Below are 15,982 nucleotides of genomic sequence, written 5' to 3' on the forward strand. Positions count from 1 at the left end.
ATATCATGCTTCCTTTAATATAACATAGGCAATATACCAAAGCTAAATGCATATGGGGGGAGGGGGGACATAGGGGATGGGTATGGGACTCTTGGCTTTGGTGATGTTGTCTGACTCTTTATTCTACTTTAATGCTATCTTTCCTTTTGTTGCTTCCTAGCTGTCATGTTTTATTTTGTTTCTCTCTTTTTTTCTCCTTTTTCTCGTCTCTCTACCTTCTTTGACTCTTCCTCCTCCTTTGTGGAAGAAATGGAGATGTCCTTAAATAGACAGTGGCGATGGTAGTGAATACATAAATACATGACTACGCAGGGAACCATCAATTGTTTACTTAGGATGCAATGTATGGTGTGTGAACAAAACCGTCTTAAAAAAAATGGGTTAATGAAGAAGACTTGAGGGCACTATATTGAGTGAAATAAGACAGACACATAAGGATAAATATTGCAGGGTCTCACTGATATGAACTAATTACAATATGTAAACTCATAGACATGAAACGTTAAGTTATCAGGATATGGAACAGGCTAAAGAATGGGGAGTGGTTGCTTATTATGAGCAGAATGTTCAACTAGGGTGAACTTAAATGTTTGGAAATGGACAGAGGTGATGGTAGCACGTTGTGAGAATAACTAACAGTGCTGAATGGTGTGTGATGTGGTAGAAAGAGGAAGCTCAGAATCACGTTTGTCACCAGAAGGAAAGTTGGAGGTTAAAAAGATGGGAATGTATAAAACAGTGGATCTTGTGGTGGACAATGTCTGTGATTAACTACACAAATATTAGAAATCTCTCTCATGAATTAGAACAAATGTATGACACTATAACTAGGAGTTAATAATAGAGGGGCATATAGGAAAAAATATATACCTATTGCAAACTATATACTATAGTTAGTAGTATTTTAACATTCTTTCATCAACAGCAACAAATGTACTATACCAATACTAGGAAACAATAATGGGGGGGGTGTTTAGGGGTATGGGAGGATTTAAGTTTCCTTTTTTTGTGTCTTTTATTTCTTTTCTGGAGTGATGTAAATGTTCCAAAAATTTAAAAAAAATTTAATTGTGGTGATGGATGCACAGCTGTATGATGGTACCATGGGCAACTGATTGTACACTTTGGATCTTTGGATAATTGTATGGTGTGTGAATGTTCTCAATAAAATTTAAGGAAAAAAAAGCCAGCAGAGAAACTTTCGAAGTTGGGGAAAACAGAAGTGACCTATTAGGTAGGGGAAAACTAGGAGACTGTAGTGTGATGAAAGAAAGCCAAGAGAGAAAAAAGGTTTTGAGGAGTAGTGGTCAACTGTATCTATCGTGATTTCCTTTACAGCAAAAAAAAAAAAAAAAAAAAAAAAGTAACCAAAGGAAACTATTTAATCAAATGGTAGAGCTAAAAGAGATAATCAAAATGTACAAGGTACAGGTATTGGGAACCCAGAAACATTTTAGTTAGATAATTCACTTATTCAAGGAAAAAGCATAACTGATACATAAGTTAGCATTTGTTCTTCAAAACCATGCTCAGATATAGTTTCATTTGTGAAACTCTGACATCTCTGAGTAGAGTGAAATCGCTTTTGCCTCTGAACTGTTTCTATACCTTTTACAACTTCCTATTGTATTTATTTTATTATATTAGAATTATTTTCTTACATTATATTTTATCACATTAGAATCTTTTCAACCATGAACTTCTGGAGAGCATGGATGGAGTCTCACAGGTTCTAGGGCCACTGATATTGACTATACAAGATAACACAGTCAATACTGGGACTTACCATAGTGTCTTTGATAACAGTGGATGTCCAGCCTTCAAAAGTGTAGAAAGGATGAACTTTGTCCCCATGAGGACAATCAAAACATCGCTCTGTGTCATACCCATAATTCAGTAGCATCCTGAGCATGACTTCATCTTTCAGCGTGTACTGCAGTGCTGATGGGAAGTGTAAAGGGTTAACTCTACAGAAGTAATTGACGTTGGCACCATGCTGAAGCAGCAGACTTATAAGCTCATAGTTGCCTATCCTTAGGGCTATCTGGAGGCAGTTAACTGGGTCTTGATTAGGCAGAGCTCCAGCACTCAGAAGCAGCTTAACCGAACAGAGGTCACCATTTGATACAGCAAAATACAAAGCTGACTTCCTTCGGTCATCATAGTGTTTGCGAATTCTCTGATCTAGCATGAAATTCACATCATATCCAGCCTGGATGAGAAGTTCCAGGCACTCAGGGTGTGATCCTGCTGCTGCGCAGTGAACTGGGCTGATCCCACTCTGCTTAACGGCAGCCAAATCCGTAGCCGGAACCAAAATCTTCAGAGCTCTGAGGAAGAATTTCAAAGTTCATTTCAAAATAGTTTTTTTTGTTTGTTTTCCCTTTTATTGTTTTTTTCTTTTATTATTTTTCAAAATAGTTTTTGTTAAGAGGTAGCATTAACCTGTTTTTGATTGTTTTAGACTAGCACTGAATGTTATTAGTATCAGGTGGTATTTAGAACCCCCAACAAAAAAAAAGCCTAACTCCTAAGTCCAAAAACAGATACCAAGCAAAGTAAATGGATTTACTATTTGGCTTATAAAACTCAGAATTAGCCCAGTTAGTTGAAACCTCTGGCTTCCTAGTTTGCCAAAGGAGCTGAGATAAAATAGCTTTGTCTCTTCAATAGCTACAGAGATTCCTGGCTTTACCAATGTCTAGATAGACAAGAGGTTTCCTCTCTTTAAAAGGGCTATGTAAAGTGAAGACTATGAAGTTCCTGGAACCTACTCAACAAGTGGTAGCTATTACTATTTCTATTATTTACAATAATGTAATTGAACTTACAGCAAGTGGCCTCTGTCAGCTGCCACATGAATGGGCAGGTAGCCTGAACTCTTAGGGATGTTGGCATCAGCACCATACTCTAGCAAGAGAGTCACCGAGTCTGGATTTCCTCCACTAGCAGCTTCAAGTAAGATGGAAGAAGAATCAGAGGCCTGACCTAGAGCATTGGCTCCTAAAAGGAGAAAGAGTCTTGTTAAGGCAAAAATTCTTTTCTACTGTATTGCTAAAGCAATCTTAAAATTATACCACCACCAAGAGGCAATTATTGAGCACCTCCTCTAGCAAAGCACTTAAATTCAAAGAAATGGAACTTGTATCTCCTGCTCAAAAACAATATATAATCTATTTGGGGAGAAAAACAATGGCACAAGCACTCTCCCAATGATAAGTAGGTTGGCTTTCAAAATGATTTTATAAGTCATTTGTTTGGAACTTGAAAATTCCGGTAGAAATAATTTTATAAATGGTGATTTTTATATCCAGAGCAGCCCACAAAAGCCACTTAACTCATGGCACACTTACATATAGGATAGTACTAAAAATCCTATTGAATATCTCCTTGCTGCTGAATGATGACGTTCTGGTAGAAAAGGGTATTTGTGCTGTTTTAACTTATTCTTAGGAGACCATTCATAGTAAAAGATAAGTATTGTTTTTAATTGAAGTTGGGAGCTACTGATAATTAAAAGGATAAATCACAGTACCCTGTTTACCAAGTATTGTGAGTGGTATGGCTAATGAGATTTCAGGTGTAAGCAAAATGTCATCTAGAAGCTCTCAAGGTTGGGGTTGTGAGGGGAGCTTGGAGGTGAAGGAAAGAGAAAGCGGGCTGGCTCAGTTGTAGAGCACGCCTAAGTAAAATGGCCTTGGTAGAGTAGCCTTTTGATAGACAAAAGGAGAGGAGGGCATTCTAGGCACATTCATGGCTCAAAAAAGGCTTAGCAGTCCTTAATTTAGGTATTGACTCCCTAAGAGTCTTCGGGGTACTGTGGCTGCCCAAGAATCTCATTCCTAGAATGCATTAATAAATGTCTCATCTGATAAGCCTCCATTTATTGAGTGCCCACTATGTACCCTTTATGCACATAATTTCTAAACTTCACAACAACTGTAATATTTCCAACAGTATTATCAGTGGGGAGTAAATATCCTCAATTTAAAGATGAAGAAACTGAGACTCACTGAGGGTAAGTGAATTCCTCAAAGACATACATAGCTAGTGAGCAGTGTAGCCAGAATTCACAGGCAGGTCTGCTAAACCCAGTGCCAATTTTCATGATGCCAAGTTGCCACTCTAGCAATGCAGGGTGGTAAAATAACATGACTTGGAATCAGATCTGAGTTCAGATCCTGACTCTACCATCTACTAGCACTGTCACTGTTTGCAAATTACTTTGTAAAGGGTTATTTGATAAGGAAAATGCTAACTCACTAAGGTCAGTTGATGCTGGTTTCTTTGAAGGATAAAGGATTTAAACTAAAATCTGTTGCCTCTCCTCTTTCTCTATATTTTGATCGATCTACACACAAGGTTCCTCTTTCCTCAAAGCTGAAAGACCCAGTGATTACTTTTGTTATCTTAGCTAATGGCTTTGGACATCTCTGATATATTCATTTAAAACATTTTACGTAAAATGTCTTATAGCCATTGATAGAAACTAGTGTCCCCTCTATAAAAGGAAAGATTTAGATAAGCCTTAGAAAGCACAAGTTCTTAAATATAGGAGTCCTACGGTCAAGAATGGTTGGGGACCAGGTCCATGTATTGTTAGAGAAAGAAGTAAGGCTCCTGAACACAACAGGGAGGAGAATAAAAAAGGTATTTTAATATTGAGACTTTATTAAAAGTGAAGGTGTGATTTTTTGAAGAAAAAAAAACCTTTAGGTATTACATCATTTCCAACAGTATTATCAGTGGGAAGTTTCTCAGAGATAATAAATGGCAAAGTTCTCTGAGCCAAGAGTCTCTGTCTTTTAACCCAGGAGCTAAAATGGCCACAGCTACGGCATTGGGGGCAGGGGGATGTCTTGTTTGAAGGCAGCTGGTACCGTGTCTGACCCTTACTGTCCTCATGCACAAAATGAGGATAATATCTACCTCAGAAGATTTTTAGAAGACTACATGAGGGAACGTACGTAGCTTAATGTCTGGTGCTTAGAAACTACTCAATTATATGTTGCCTTTCCCTTTTTTCTCAGGGTTTTGGTTATTACAGAGGGGAGAAATGGGACCAAAAGAGAAGAAATCAGGAAGAATTCTTCCTAACAGGTGAAATCACAGATAACAGATTGGACTGCCTCATGACTTAATTCAAGCAGAGACAACATGTACGTTATATGCAAGGTCACTGATTTATGATTCTAGAAAAGAAGAACCACACACACAAAATTCAAAAATAATCATCCTCTTAGCATAGTCAGGGAATATGAAGGAAAAGAATAACCTGTATCCTAGTAATTTTAGGGAAATTATTTCACACCAAATAAGAAATTCAATCTCTGGCTGTTTTAGGCTTTTCAGTACCCAACATTTACACATAATTTATCAGACATTGATAGTAGGCTTAAATGAAATGCTAACTTCCATTATTTTGAAGCTCTCCATTAAGAGGGGAGCTCCTGGATCATGTTACCCTTGGTGGTATGCTGACCACATGGGAGATCTTGCCTTTCTGCAGCATTAGCTCCATGATTTCAGTCTGCCCAGTTTGGGCAGCAAGAGCAAGCGGAGTAAATCCATAGGAACTCTGTGGGTCAGGGTGTGCCCCAGAAACCAGCAAAAGCTTCACCATGTCCTTTCTGCCCAGTTTGGCTGCTTTGTGGAGAGCTGTCCTCTCGTTGGCACACCGCAGATTGACATCCGCTCCGTGGCTGATCAGTAAGGCAGCCATGTCGTAGGAGTCATGTAGAACAGCTGGGAAATCAGCAGTGAGGTGAGCATCATGTTTAACGGGAAGTTAAGGCCAGAATATCCTCTCAGGCTTCGTAAGCGCTTTCTACAGGGCACCCCCCCACCCACCCCCGTACAGGCATTTTGTGATTGGGAAACAGAGAGTAAAATAAGGCATATAGCAAATAATATTTAGAGTGTTTTACATCAATGAGCTAATTGCTTTTCTGTAAACCAAACCATTATTTACTGCCTACTGGCTGCTTATGTGGTTGAAACACATAAACATAAAATTCCCATTTATCATCTTTATCATCTAGAGAAATGGAAACTTAAGCACCAAGTAGAGTTCTGGGAATGCTTGTAACTGCTTTAAAAGAAGAAAAACAACAAAAACAGCTACATTTACTTCAGTAAATAAATGACTAAGATGTAATTTAAATATGTAGGATGTTTGGGTGAGTGGCTGAGCCCAGGAAAATGATAACTTTGGCCTGTGTTTCCCAAAGTGTGTTCTGCAGAGGGACTCTTGAGGTTCTCAGTGAAGAAAATGATTCTGTGGTTTTAAAAAATAAAATACAATAAAGGCTTGGGGATGCTACATATTCTATCTCCCTCTTCAAGTTTTACTTGGCACATCGGTATATGCAAGACTGAGAAATCTTGCTATTAACTTGCTTAACTTTGTTTAGCCCAGCATTTTCTGAGGTTTTTCAATTGGGAAATGCTTTTTAGGTGCAACAGAAATGGAAGCATTTGACCTGCCAGATAGACAGAAGTCAAGAAAGGAAAATCAGCTCTATGTGAGGGTCTACCATCGTCATGACAGGCTTCACAGCCTATCGTGTTCTGTACCTATGTGACTTTTACATACACAAGATAAACAGTACTATCACCCTTATCTTATAGATGAGAAAACTATAGAGATTAAACCTAATCTAGTGTTTGATTTACTACATTATGCTATATGTTGCTTTATAGTTTATAAGCTGCTTTCTCAGAGATAGTTTGATACCTACAAATACAAAACCTTAGAGAGGCCGTCTTGGGGCAAAACAGGAAGGGACCCAGAATTCCAGTTTTCAGCAGTGCTCTGTTGCTATACTTTTTCATTTTAAAGCTCAGGTTTTTATTTTAGTAAAAGTTATACATATGTAGAAGCTAAAAGAGTCAGTTACCACAGCAGGATGCAACCCCTTTCCCCATCACCATTTCCCCTTCCTTAGAGGCATCTCTTAGCCAATTCTTTGCTATTAACACCTATATTTCTAAATAATTTGCTTGTATTGCTACTTGTTGAGTTCAGGGTTTTGGTTTTACTTAATGACTTCTCAAGGAAAATGAGGATTTAACTTCTTTCTGCTCCCATCCCCTCCACACAGGCATATTTCTCATCCTAGCATACTGCCAATATTTTTATAGCATAATTTTTCTTAGATAAATATTTAATATTTACATTATTTTGACTAGTTTTGCTATTCCAAACTGGACTGTGTAATAAATTAAAATTATATTTCCTGTCCTACACATCTTTTTCTTTTCCCTGGAATTAAAACTTGTCTTGTTTTTTCATTTGCTTAGTTTCCAGTTTTACTTATCATGAATTCAACCCAGACTCTCTGCCAGTTGTCTAAATCTCGTTTTAAGACATTCATCCGCATTCCATCAGGAAGCCTCTGTCTGGGACACCCTGGACTCTTGCAATCTGGACAGCTTGACATCAGGGCCTAATAACATGTTATCCTAGGATGCTCTTCCATACTTGTGTTGTATCTTCTGTTTTCTAGATACCAAGTTTTCTTCTTTCTAATTTACTCCCATGTTTTAGAGAAGCAAATGTTCCATTAGCTTCCTAAGAAAGGATATGTGCAAGGCAATATTTTGAGATCTTCTATGTCTGAAAATCTGTGTCTTCTACAGCTTTAATCTACCTCCATAGTTGACAATTCTTCACCAATATTTTCTAAATGTCTAGTTACTGCTGAGAAGTCTGAAGTCTTTTTTGATTTGTCATCTTTTGTATATGATGAATTATTTTTTTTTTCTTTCTCTCAGAAACCTAGTAGAAGTTTCTCTTTGTCCCTGATAACTGTGTGGTTCTTTTGTTTAAGGTTTCTTTATGAGTTTTTTATTATTATAAAAGGGAGTTGTCATATACACTAGCACTAAACAATCCAAAGAGGAAATTAAATAATTCCATTTGTAAAAGCATCTAAAAGAATAGGATATCTAGGAATAAATTTAAGGGTACAAAAGACTTGTATACTGAAAACTACAAAACACTGTTGAAGGAAATTAAAGAAGACCTAAATAAATGGCAAGGCATCCCATGTTCATGAATTGGAAGAGTTAACATTGTTAATATGTCAATAAATTCAAAGCAATATGCAAATTTAATGCAATTCCTTTTAAAGCTCCAGCAGCCTTTTTTGCAGAAGTGGAAAAGCCAGTCCTCCAATTTATATGGAACTTCAAGGGGCCCTGAATAACTAAAACAATATTGAAAAAGAAGAACAGTGTTAGAGGACTCATACTTTCTGATTTCTAATTGTACTACAAAGCAACAGTAGCCAAAAGAATATGGTACTGGCACAAAGACAGAAAAATAGATCAATGAAACAGGAAATAGACCCAACATCTATTTAGGCCAACTGATTTTTGACAGGGGTGCTAAGTATATGCAGTGGGGAGAGAATAGTCTCTTCAACAAATGGTGTTGGGAAAACTGGATATCCACATGCAGAAGAATGAAGTTAGACCCCTACCTCACACTGTATAAAAAAGAAACTTAAAATGGATCAAGGCCATAAACATAAGAACTAAAACTATAAACTGTTACTGGGTAACAGGGGCAAATATTCATGACCTGGGATTCAGTGATGAATTCTTAGATATGACACCAAAAGCATAATTAACAAAAGAAACAATAGATAAATATGATTTCATCAAACTTAAAAACTTTTGTGCATCAAAAGCAATTATCAAAAAAGTGAAATGACAGCCTACAGAATGGGAGAAAATATTTTCAAGCCACATAAGAATAAGGGTTTAATAGCCAGAATGTATAAAGAACTTTTACAAAGCAACAACAACAAAAAACCAAATAACCTAATTAAAAAGTGGGCAAAGGACTTGAATAGACATTTCTCCAAAGAAGATATACATGAAAAGATGCTCAACATCATTAGCTGTTGGAAAAATGCAAATTAAAACCACAGTGAGATACAACTTCACACCTATAAGGATGGCTATTATTAAAAATATAGAAAATAACAAGTGTTGAAGAAATTGGAACTCTGGTGTATTGTTGGTAGGAATGTAAAATGGTGTGGCTGCTGTGGAAAGAAATATGGCAGTTTCTCAAAAAAATTAAATATAGAAATACCATTTGACATGACAATCCCAATTCTAGATGTATACCCAAAGAGAGTGAAAACTGAGTCACAAATGGATACTTGTAAATCAGTGTTTACAGCAGCATTATTCACAATAGCCCAAAGCTGGTAACAACCCAGGTATCCATCAATATATGAATGGATAAACAAAAGATGGCACATGTATACAATGGAAAATTATTCTGCCATAAGAAAGAATGACATTGAGAAATGCTGTAACATGGAAGAACCTTGAAAACATTATGCTCAGTGAAATAAGCAAGACACATAAGGACAAAAATTGTATGATTATCACTTGTAAGAGTTGAAATAGCAAATTCTCAGAGATAAAAAGCAAGGTGGAGGTTACTGGGAGAGGAAGTTTGTCAGTTTTAAACTGTTATGTACCCCAGGAAAGGCCATGTCTTTTAATCCACTTGTGGGTGCAGACTTATTGTAGGGTGGGATCTTTTGATTAGGTTGTTTCCATGGAGGTGTGACCCTGCCCATTCTGGGTGGGACTTAATTAGATCACTGGAGTCCTTAAGAGAGCTGAGAGCCCACAAAGACCTAGACACTTAGAGATGCTTGGAGATGCAGATAGAACGATGTTTGGAGAAGCTAAGCTAAGAGATGAAGCCCAGAGTTTGTCCTAGAGAAGTTAAGAGAGGACCCCCAGATGCTTAAAGAGAATTGCCTTGGAGAACAAGCAAGGATACATAGGAGCTGAGAGAGAGAAGCTAAGAGAGACAGAAGCCCAGAGACATTTTGGAGAAAGCCACTTTGAAACCAGCCCAGGAACAAAGGACCAGCAGATGCCAGCCACGTGCCTTCTCAGATAACAGAGGTGTTCTGGACACCATTGGCCTTTCTTTAGTGAAGGGCTCCTCTTGTTAATGCCTTAGTTTGGATACTTTTATGGCCTTAGAACTGTAAATCTGTAACCTAATAAATCCTTTTTATAAAAGCCAGTCCATTTCTGGTATTTTGCATAATGACAGCTTTAGCAAACCAAACAGGAGCCAATGGTGGGAAAGGGGAAAAGGGGAATGTAGAAATAAAAAAAAAATTAAAAATTAAAAATAAAATTAGCACATACATATACAAAAGTGAATCATCTATGGGCTAGTCTCATTTTTGAAGACCCCTTTAAAAAAAAAAAAAAAAAAGCAGAGTCTGAGACCCCACCTCACAACACCTGAATCTTTTGCAAGTGGAACCCAGAAAAGTGTGTTGTAACAAGCCCTCTAAGTAATTCTGATGAATGCACAAGTTTGAGAACTACTGTCCTTGGTAATTCTTCTTCAGGGGAAAAAAATAGAGCATCTGATGAATCTGAACATATTAGAAAGATAGCTAGACAACTGCTGAAGAGGTTGAGGATGAATTAGTGATAGGTATAGTACAAAAGAAATCAAGAAGAGGATAAGAATAGAATATTATTAAATCCAAGGAAAACAAGTTACACAAAACAGGTTAAGTAATCATAGCTTACTCTGTGATTCAGATCTGAATCACACACACACTCATAATCATGTAAATACTAAATATTGGTCTAACTAAAATTAAATAAAAATTCCATTGAATAAGTTTGAAATCCTAGAGAAGTCTTTTTTACTCCCCTATTATATGTCATAATAGTCTCTACAAATAAAACATGTACAGAATTTTGAAAACCTAGACACAGACCTCTCCCTAGGTCATGGTACATGGGAGGATTGTTCTACATTCTGGCTTTGGCTTTCAACAATTTGACTGATCATTTTGTTGAAATCATACAGTGATGAAGGTAGTTAGATAATGAGATGCTGCTGTAAAGTGCCTGAAATACATGGAGTTGCATTAGAGAGGTTCATATGCCATATAGGAAGCAATCCAAAATTTGGAGGAAAGGCTAATAAAATTAATAACTTTTAATAAAAGGTTAATAAAAATTGAAGGGAACACTAGATTACAATGTCTTGCTCATGAGACTGATATATTCCAGATGTTATCAAGAAGCCTGTCTTGGTCCGAGTTCCCCAAAGGCCAGGCCTGGTTGGGATAAATACATATATGCAGGTAAAACTACCTGCAGAGTTAATCCCAGAAAGCAGAAGCGAGAGAATGGGGAGGATGAGACAACAAGAGGGGGAATTGGCATGTTATTGAGCTAACTACCTCTGTGGACAATTGGAGTAAAAAATAATAATAAAATGAAAGGGGGCTGTGTTCAATGAACTTAGAATATATATGCAGAAAAAAAGAGCCTTAATCTCAAAATGATCTTTGTTAGCATTTTCATATCTACCCTTGCATTATTTATTTCTGCATATCTTAATTTGGGGGGAAATTATTTTTAGTGTCACATTTGCAAGAATTCTCTAATCATTGGCTTTTGTGCATTTATGCTGTTAATTCATGTTTGTTTGATGACCTCTGAAATCTTAAAACACCTGAATTATTGGTGCTGTGTGAGGAGTCTTGCTAGGTGCCAGGGTGCTGTCAGTAGGAATTCTGCTCATAACCATCTATAATGTGTTCAGTGCTCTAAGACTGGAAATATAACAATGCCAAGGGTGTTGGGTCTTTTGTCATTTATTGACCTGGGCACTTAGTGGGCCCTTTCAATCTAGAAACATATGTCCTTCATTTTAGGAAATAATTTTCTTGACATTTCATTGATGATATATTGCCTCCATTTTGTCTGTTCTCTCTTTCTAGCATTCGTATTATTCACATGTTGCTCCTCTAGAATTATCACTCTAATTTTTTTTATTTCTTTTCTTTCCTATTTCCACTTATCTTCTTCTGGAAAGTTTCCTGAACTTTCTTTCAATATTCATGTTGAGTTTATTTCTAGTATCATATTTTTATTTTAAGAGTTTTTGTTTGATATTTTTTGTAGCATCCTGTTCTTGTTTTATTAATGTCTCTGAGGAAATTGATAGTTTTCCCTTACATTTTCTTTCTCTAAACAATCAGTTTCCTCCAAGTTATTATCTCTATTTGTTGATCTTCATATAGAAGACGTTCCTCGACGGCTTGTAGTCCTTGGCTGAGTGCTCATGATTAAGAGCTGAGGATTAAAATGCTGATTGGAAACTCTAAACAGTAGGTAGGGCTTGTGGACTATGTGCTTAACTGTTGTTTATATGTCTGAGTTATTTGTTTGGGAACCTCCAATGTCAGTATCTTTACATATTTTTTCTTGGGCTAGTCAAATTGTCCAGAGAAGCCTCTTCTGGAGGGTAACCGAGGTCAGACTGCCAGCTTTCTGGGAGCCCAGTGGGAGCCCAGCTTTCTCTCTCCAGTGGGAGATCTCAGCCTAGATTTACTTAATCCCTCCAGCTAATTTAGCACATTACTCCCACAGTACCTACTATCCCCCAGTCCAGAGACCCTCTGTTTAAGCCTGTCCAGAGAATAAACCTCCAGAATTCTTCTGGGGTTGGGGAGGAGTATGTCCTAGCAGGATGGAGCAAGAGAAGCCACTTAGAAAGCTGACTACCTGCTTCTTGATAATTTTCAAACAATCCTCCTGTTTTAACTGCACTTCCTCCCCCATGCAAAATGAGGTACCTATTGCCAATAGTTTCCAAGTCTTCTGAGGATCACACTGGTTCTTGGCGTTCCCCACCACCAACTTAAGATTTTGCTTTCTTCTCATTTACCACTCATTCCTCTGCTCTCCAGGTTTTAAAAAACTGTTTTGCTGCTGACTCCTTTCCTGTTCTTCCATTCTTTTGCTCCCTTTAAAACAATTACTTAACTATAGTTTATATGAAGATTCAGGAGGTAGCAAAGTTGGTCCTATGTGTTCAATCTGCCATCTTTACACAGACCTTAGTTTCCCTTTCCATTAGCTGCTGCTTCTTACTCTGATCCCCTCTTACATGTCTTAACTGGTTCAATTAAGGCACCCAGGCAGAATAAGCTGCTCTGAACTGGGCAGAGATCTTGCATGAGGTCACCTCACAGGCCAGCCAAAGGAAAGCTTCCTGCAGATCAGGTACCCAGGCTGGGACCAGAGTGACAGTGCCCTAACCATGCACAGAAAGCTGCCTTTGAAACCTATGGGCACAGAGGAGACTCAGAGCCACAGACACCTGTCCATAGATGAAAGTGTTAATTTACCTGTAAGAAGAGGAGAGTTGCCTTCGAAATTCTTGGCATTCGGATTGCAGCCATTGAGAAGAAGAAGACTGACATTTTCTAAGAGGCAATTGTTGACAGCCAAAAAAAGTGGTGTTTCACCATTGTGGGTTGTTTGCTCCCATGTACTGGGTTTTGAAGCTGAAATAAATCCATTAGACCATTCAGGTTAAGATTTATAAATAAATTTTAAATTTATTTCTCAGAGTAGCAAGTAGAGTTATAAAGGAAGTTTACCTTTCAAGGTTATTTCTAGAATGTTCGTATTTAATTGCACTGCAGCCTTATGCAGAGGAAGCCAGCCTATCCCATCTGCTTCATCAAAAGCATAATGGTACTTGGTCAACTGTGACAATATATCTTCCTTACCTATTAAGAAGTCAAATGAGAACAGATTCACATTTGGCACACATGCAAAGCCACCTATATTGCTTCTGAATTCCACCATCAAGGTCAGTGCATGAGACAACAGAATTCTAGCACCAACTTTTATGAAAGACAAATTTAAATGGCATAGGCCTTTCATCTATCACCGAGGCCTATGAATACCCTCATAGTCTTCTCACACACAGAAAAACAGCTCTGTCCATGGAGGATCCCAGCAGCTCTTTGCTGAGTTGTGCTGAGTTTCCTCTCCTTGGCAAGGCTACTTCACACTCTGGACAATCAGCTGTAGATCCCCAAAGTGTTCAGCTTTTGGAATAACCCGATTTTAGGCTTCCTGAGACTTAGAGGGAAAATGCTGCCAGTTGTCACCATCACATCTTACTATGAGTTGAAGGGGATAGAATAGGAAGAGAACTTAACTGTCTCTATTGTTTCAATTATCTTCATATAGTCAGCACTCAAAGAGGGAGAGAAGCTGCAGAGAAAAAAATATATATATTTTACATGTATTTGTTTATTATGTAAATTATATATACAATCTATATATATATATCTAATTATATATATGCAATATATATTTGTATTATTTTGTATTATATAATGTATTTGTGTGAGTATGTAATTCTAAACCAGGGACAAACTCTCATATGAGGCAATGACTGAGGCTTAACAGAAATACTTCCAAAATAAAGCGCATCCCTTAACATATTCTTTGGAAACTTATTTCACATGTCTGCCTCCCCTCACTAAACCGTTAGCTTCTTTAGGGCAAGGACAGTATAGATCACAGAAAGCACTCAGCCAATGTTTGATAAGCTGAACTGAACCTGCCCAGGAGTGAATGTCACAATATCACATGGAAAAATTTAACAGCCACTCCATAATGCCAATAATTCTAGCAAAAATTGTAATTAAAAAATAGTAAATAATCAGCGCATGAGTTTTAAAAGATATTCATGGTCAGATTTTGTGCTCAGAAAACACTATGTTTACAATTTTCAATAAAGAAACATTTGCTTATTAAAATATTTTAAAATAAAATTTAAAACTCAACTGATAAATCTTATAAGATTATTTAATTCTGGTTAACAAGGATTGTCACTTTCCCATTTCTTTGATTATTTTATAATTCATGTTGAAGAGAATAAACTCCCTTAGACAATATGTTCGTATTTGCAATTTGGTCTATTAAATTCTCTTAAATTAAAAAATTAAAAATTTAAAAGTTATAGATTTAGTATTGTATTAGTTTTCTATAGCTGCTGTAACTGATTCCCACAAACTTACTGCTTAAAACAACAAATTTATTATCTTACAGTTTTGTAGTTCAAAAGTGTGAAATGAGTCTCACTGGGCTAAAATCAAGGTGTTGGCAGGACTGCATTCCCTTTAGAGGTTCTAGGGAAGAATCCATTTCCTTGTCTTTTCCAGCCTTTAGACACCACCTGTCTTCCTTGGCTCTTAGCTCTTTCCTCCAACTTCAAAGCAGCAACATCGGCCAAGTCCTTCTCATGCTGTCATCTCTCTGATTCTCTCTTCTGCTCATTTTTAAGGATACTTGTGCTTGCACTGTGCCCACCTGGATAACCCAGGCAATCTCCCTTATTTTAAGGTCAGCTGATTAGCAACCTTAATTCTACTTGCAGTCTTAATTCCCCTTTGCATTGTAAGGTTATGTATTCACAGGTTTTGGGGATTCAAATGTGGACATCTGTGGCCTAAATAAGTATATTATAGTTTCTTAATTCCTTCAAGTACCTGACAAATTAGCAAGCCTTCCTAAGTATCATATACTTCTTGAAAGTCTAATAAATTAAATTTATAACTATAGCCAATTTCAAACTCTCTGAAACATTTCAATACTCTTTACTAATTAAGTCAAAATCTCTAATGCCTTTCAACCTAAAGTCAGGAATTCAAAGTCAACTACTCAAATATGCCTTTTAAATTTTAATCACAAGACTAATAAAACTGATAGTAAGTCCCACTTCTTAACCATTACAAAAATTTAAATATTTAAATGTAATTTTAAAGATTAATCCTAAACTCAACACAAAAGTGTAGGAATAGTGTGCAGTGAAGAGCATAGACTCTGGAGCCAGACGGCTGCTTCCTCAATGAAGCCACTAAACTCTCTGTGCCTTGGCTTCCTCATGTATAGAGACAGTAATAGTACCTACCTCATGGAAAACTAATGAGAATTAGAATTTGAGTTGATATTTCTGAATTGCTTAAATATCATGGCACATAGTGATCACTGTATGAGTTTGTTAAATTAAAAAAGTAATACAGGTTTGATATACTTCATCACCTCTATATTTAATTAGAAACTCTCTTGGGGCTTAAAAGACTATCCAGTTTCACCT

General features: G+C 37.0%; 1 protein-coding gene across 2 annotated transcripts in view; it reads right to left on the reverse strand.

The window, feature by feature from the left end:
• Positions 1 to 15,982, reverse strand: part of ASB14 (ankyrin repeat and SOCS box containing 14) — a 41,131-nt gene that overhangs the window by 23,171 nt on the left and 1,978 nt on the right. The window contains exons 3-9 of one of the 2 annotated variants that reach the window (XM_037798748.1): positions 14,037 to 14,091; position 13,779; positions 13,467 to 13,598; positions 13,212 to 13,370; positions 5,500 to 5,745; positions 2,832 to 3,003; positions 1,787 to 2,330 (exon numbers count right to left, since the gene is read on the reverse strand). In XM_037798748.1, the coding sequence (XP_037654676.1) occupies positions 1,787 to 2,330; positions 2,832 to 3,003; positions 5,500 to 5,745; positions 13,212 to 13,370; positions 13,467 to 13,598; position 13,779; positions 14,037 to 14,091 (1,309 nt within the window). Of the gene's footprint in view, positions 1 to 1,786; positions 2,331 to 2,831; positions 3,004 to 5,499; positions 5,746 to 13,211; positions 13,371 to 13,466; positions 13,958 to 14,036; positions 14,092 to 15,982 lie in introns of those variants that run through there. The other variant, XM_037798739.1, reaches the window with a different exon arrangement.

The sequence above is a fragment of the Choloepus didactylus genome, chromosome 1 (genome assembly GCF_015220235.1).
Source record: "Choloepus didactylus isolate mChoDid1 chromosome 1, mChoDid1.pri, whole genome shotgun sequence".
Classification (NCBI taxonomy): Eukaryota; Metazoa; Chordata; class Mammalia; order Pilosa; family Megalonychidae; genus Choloepus; species Choloepus didactylus.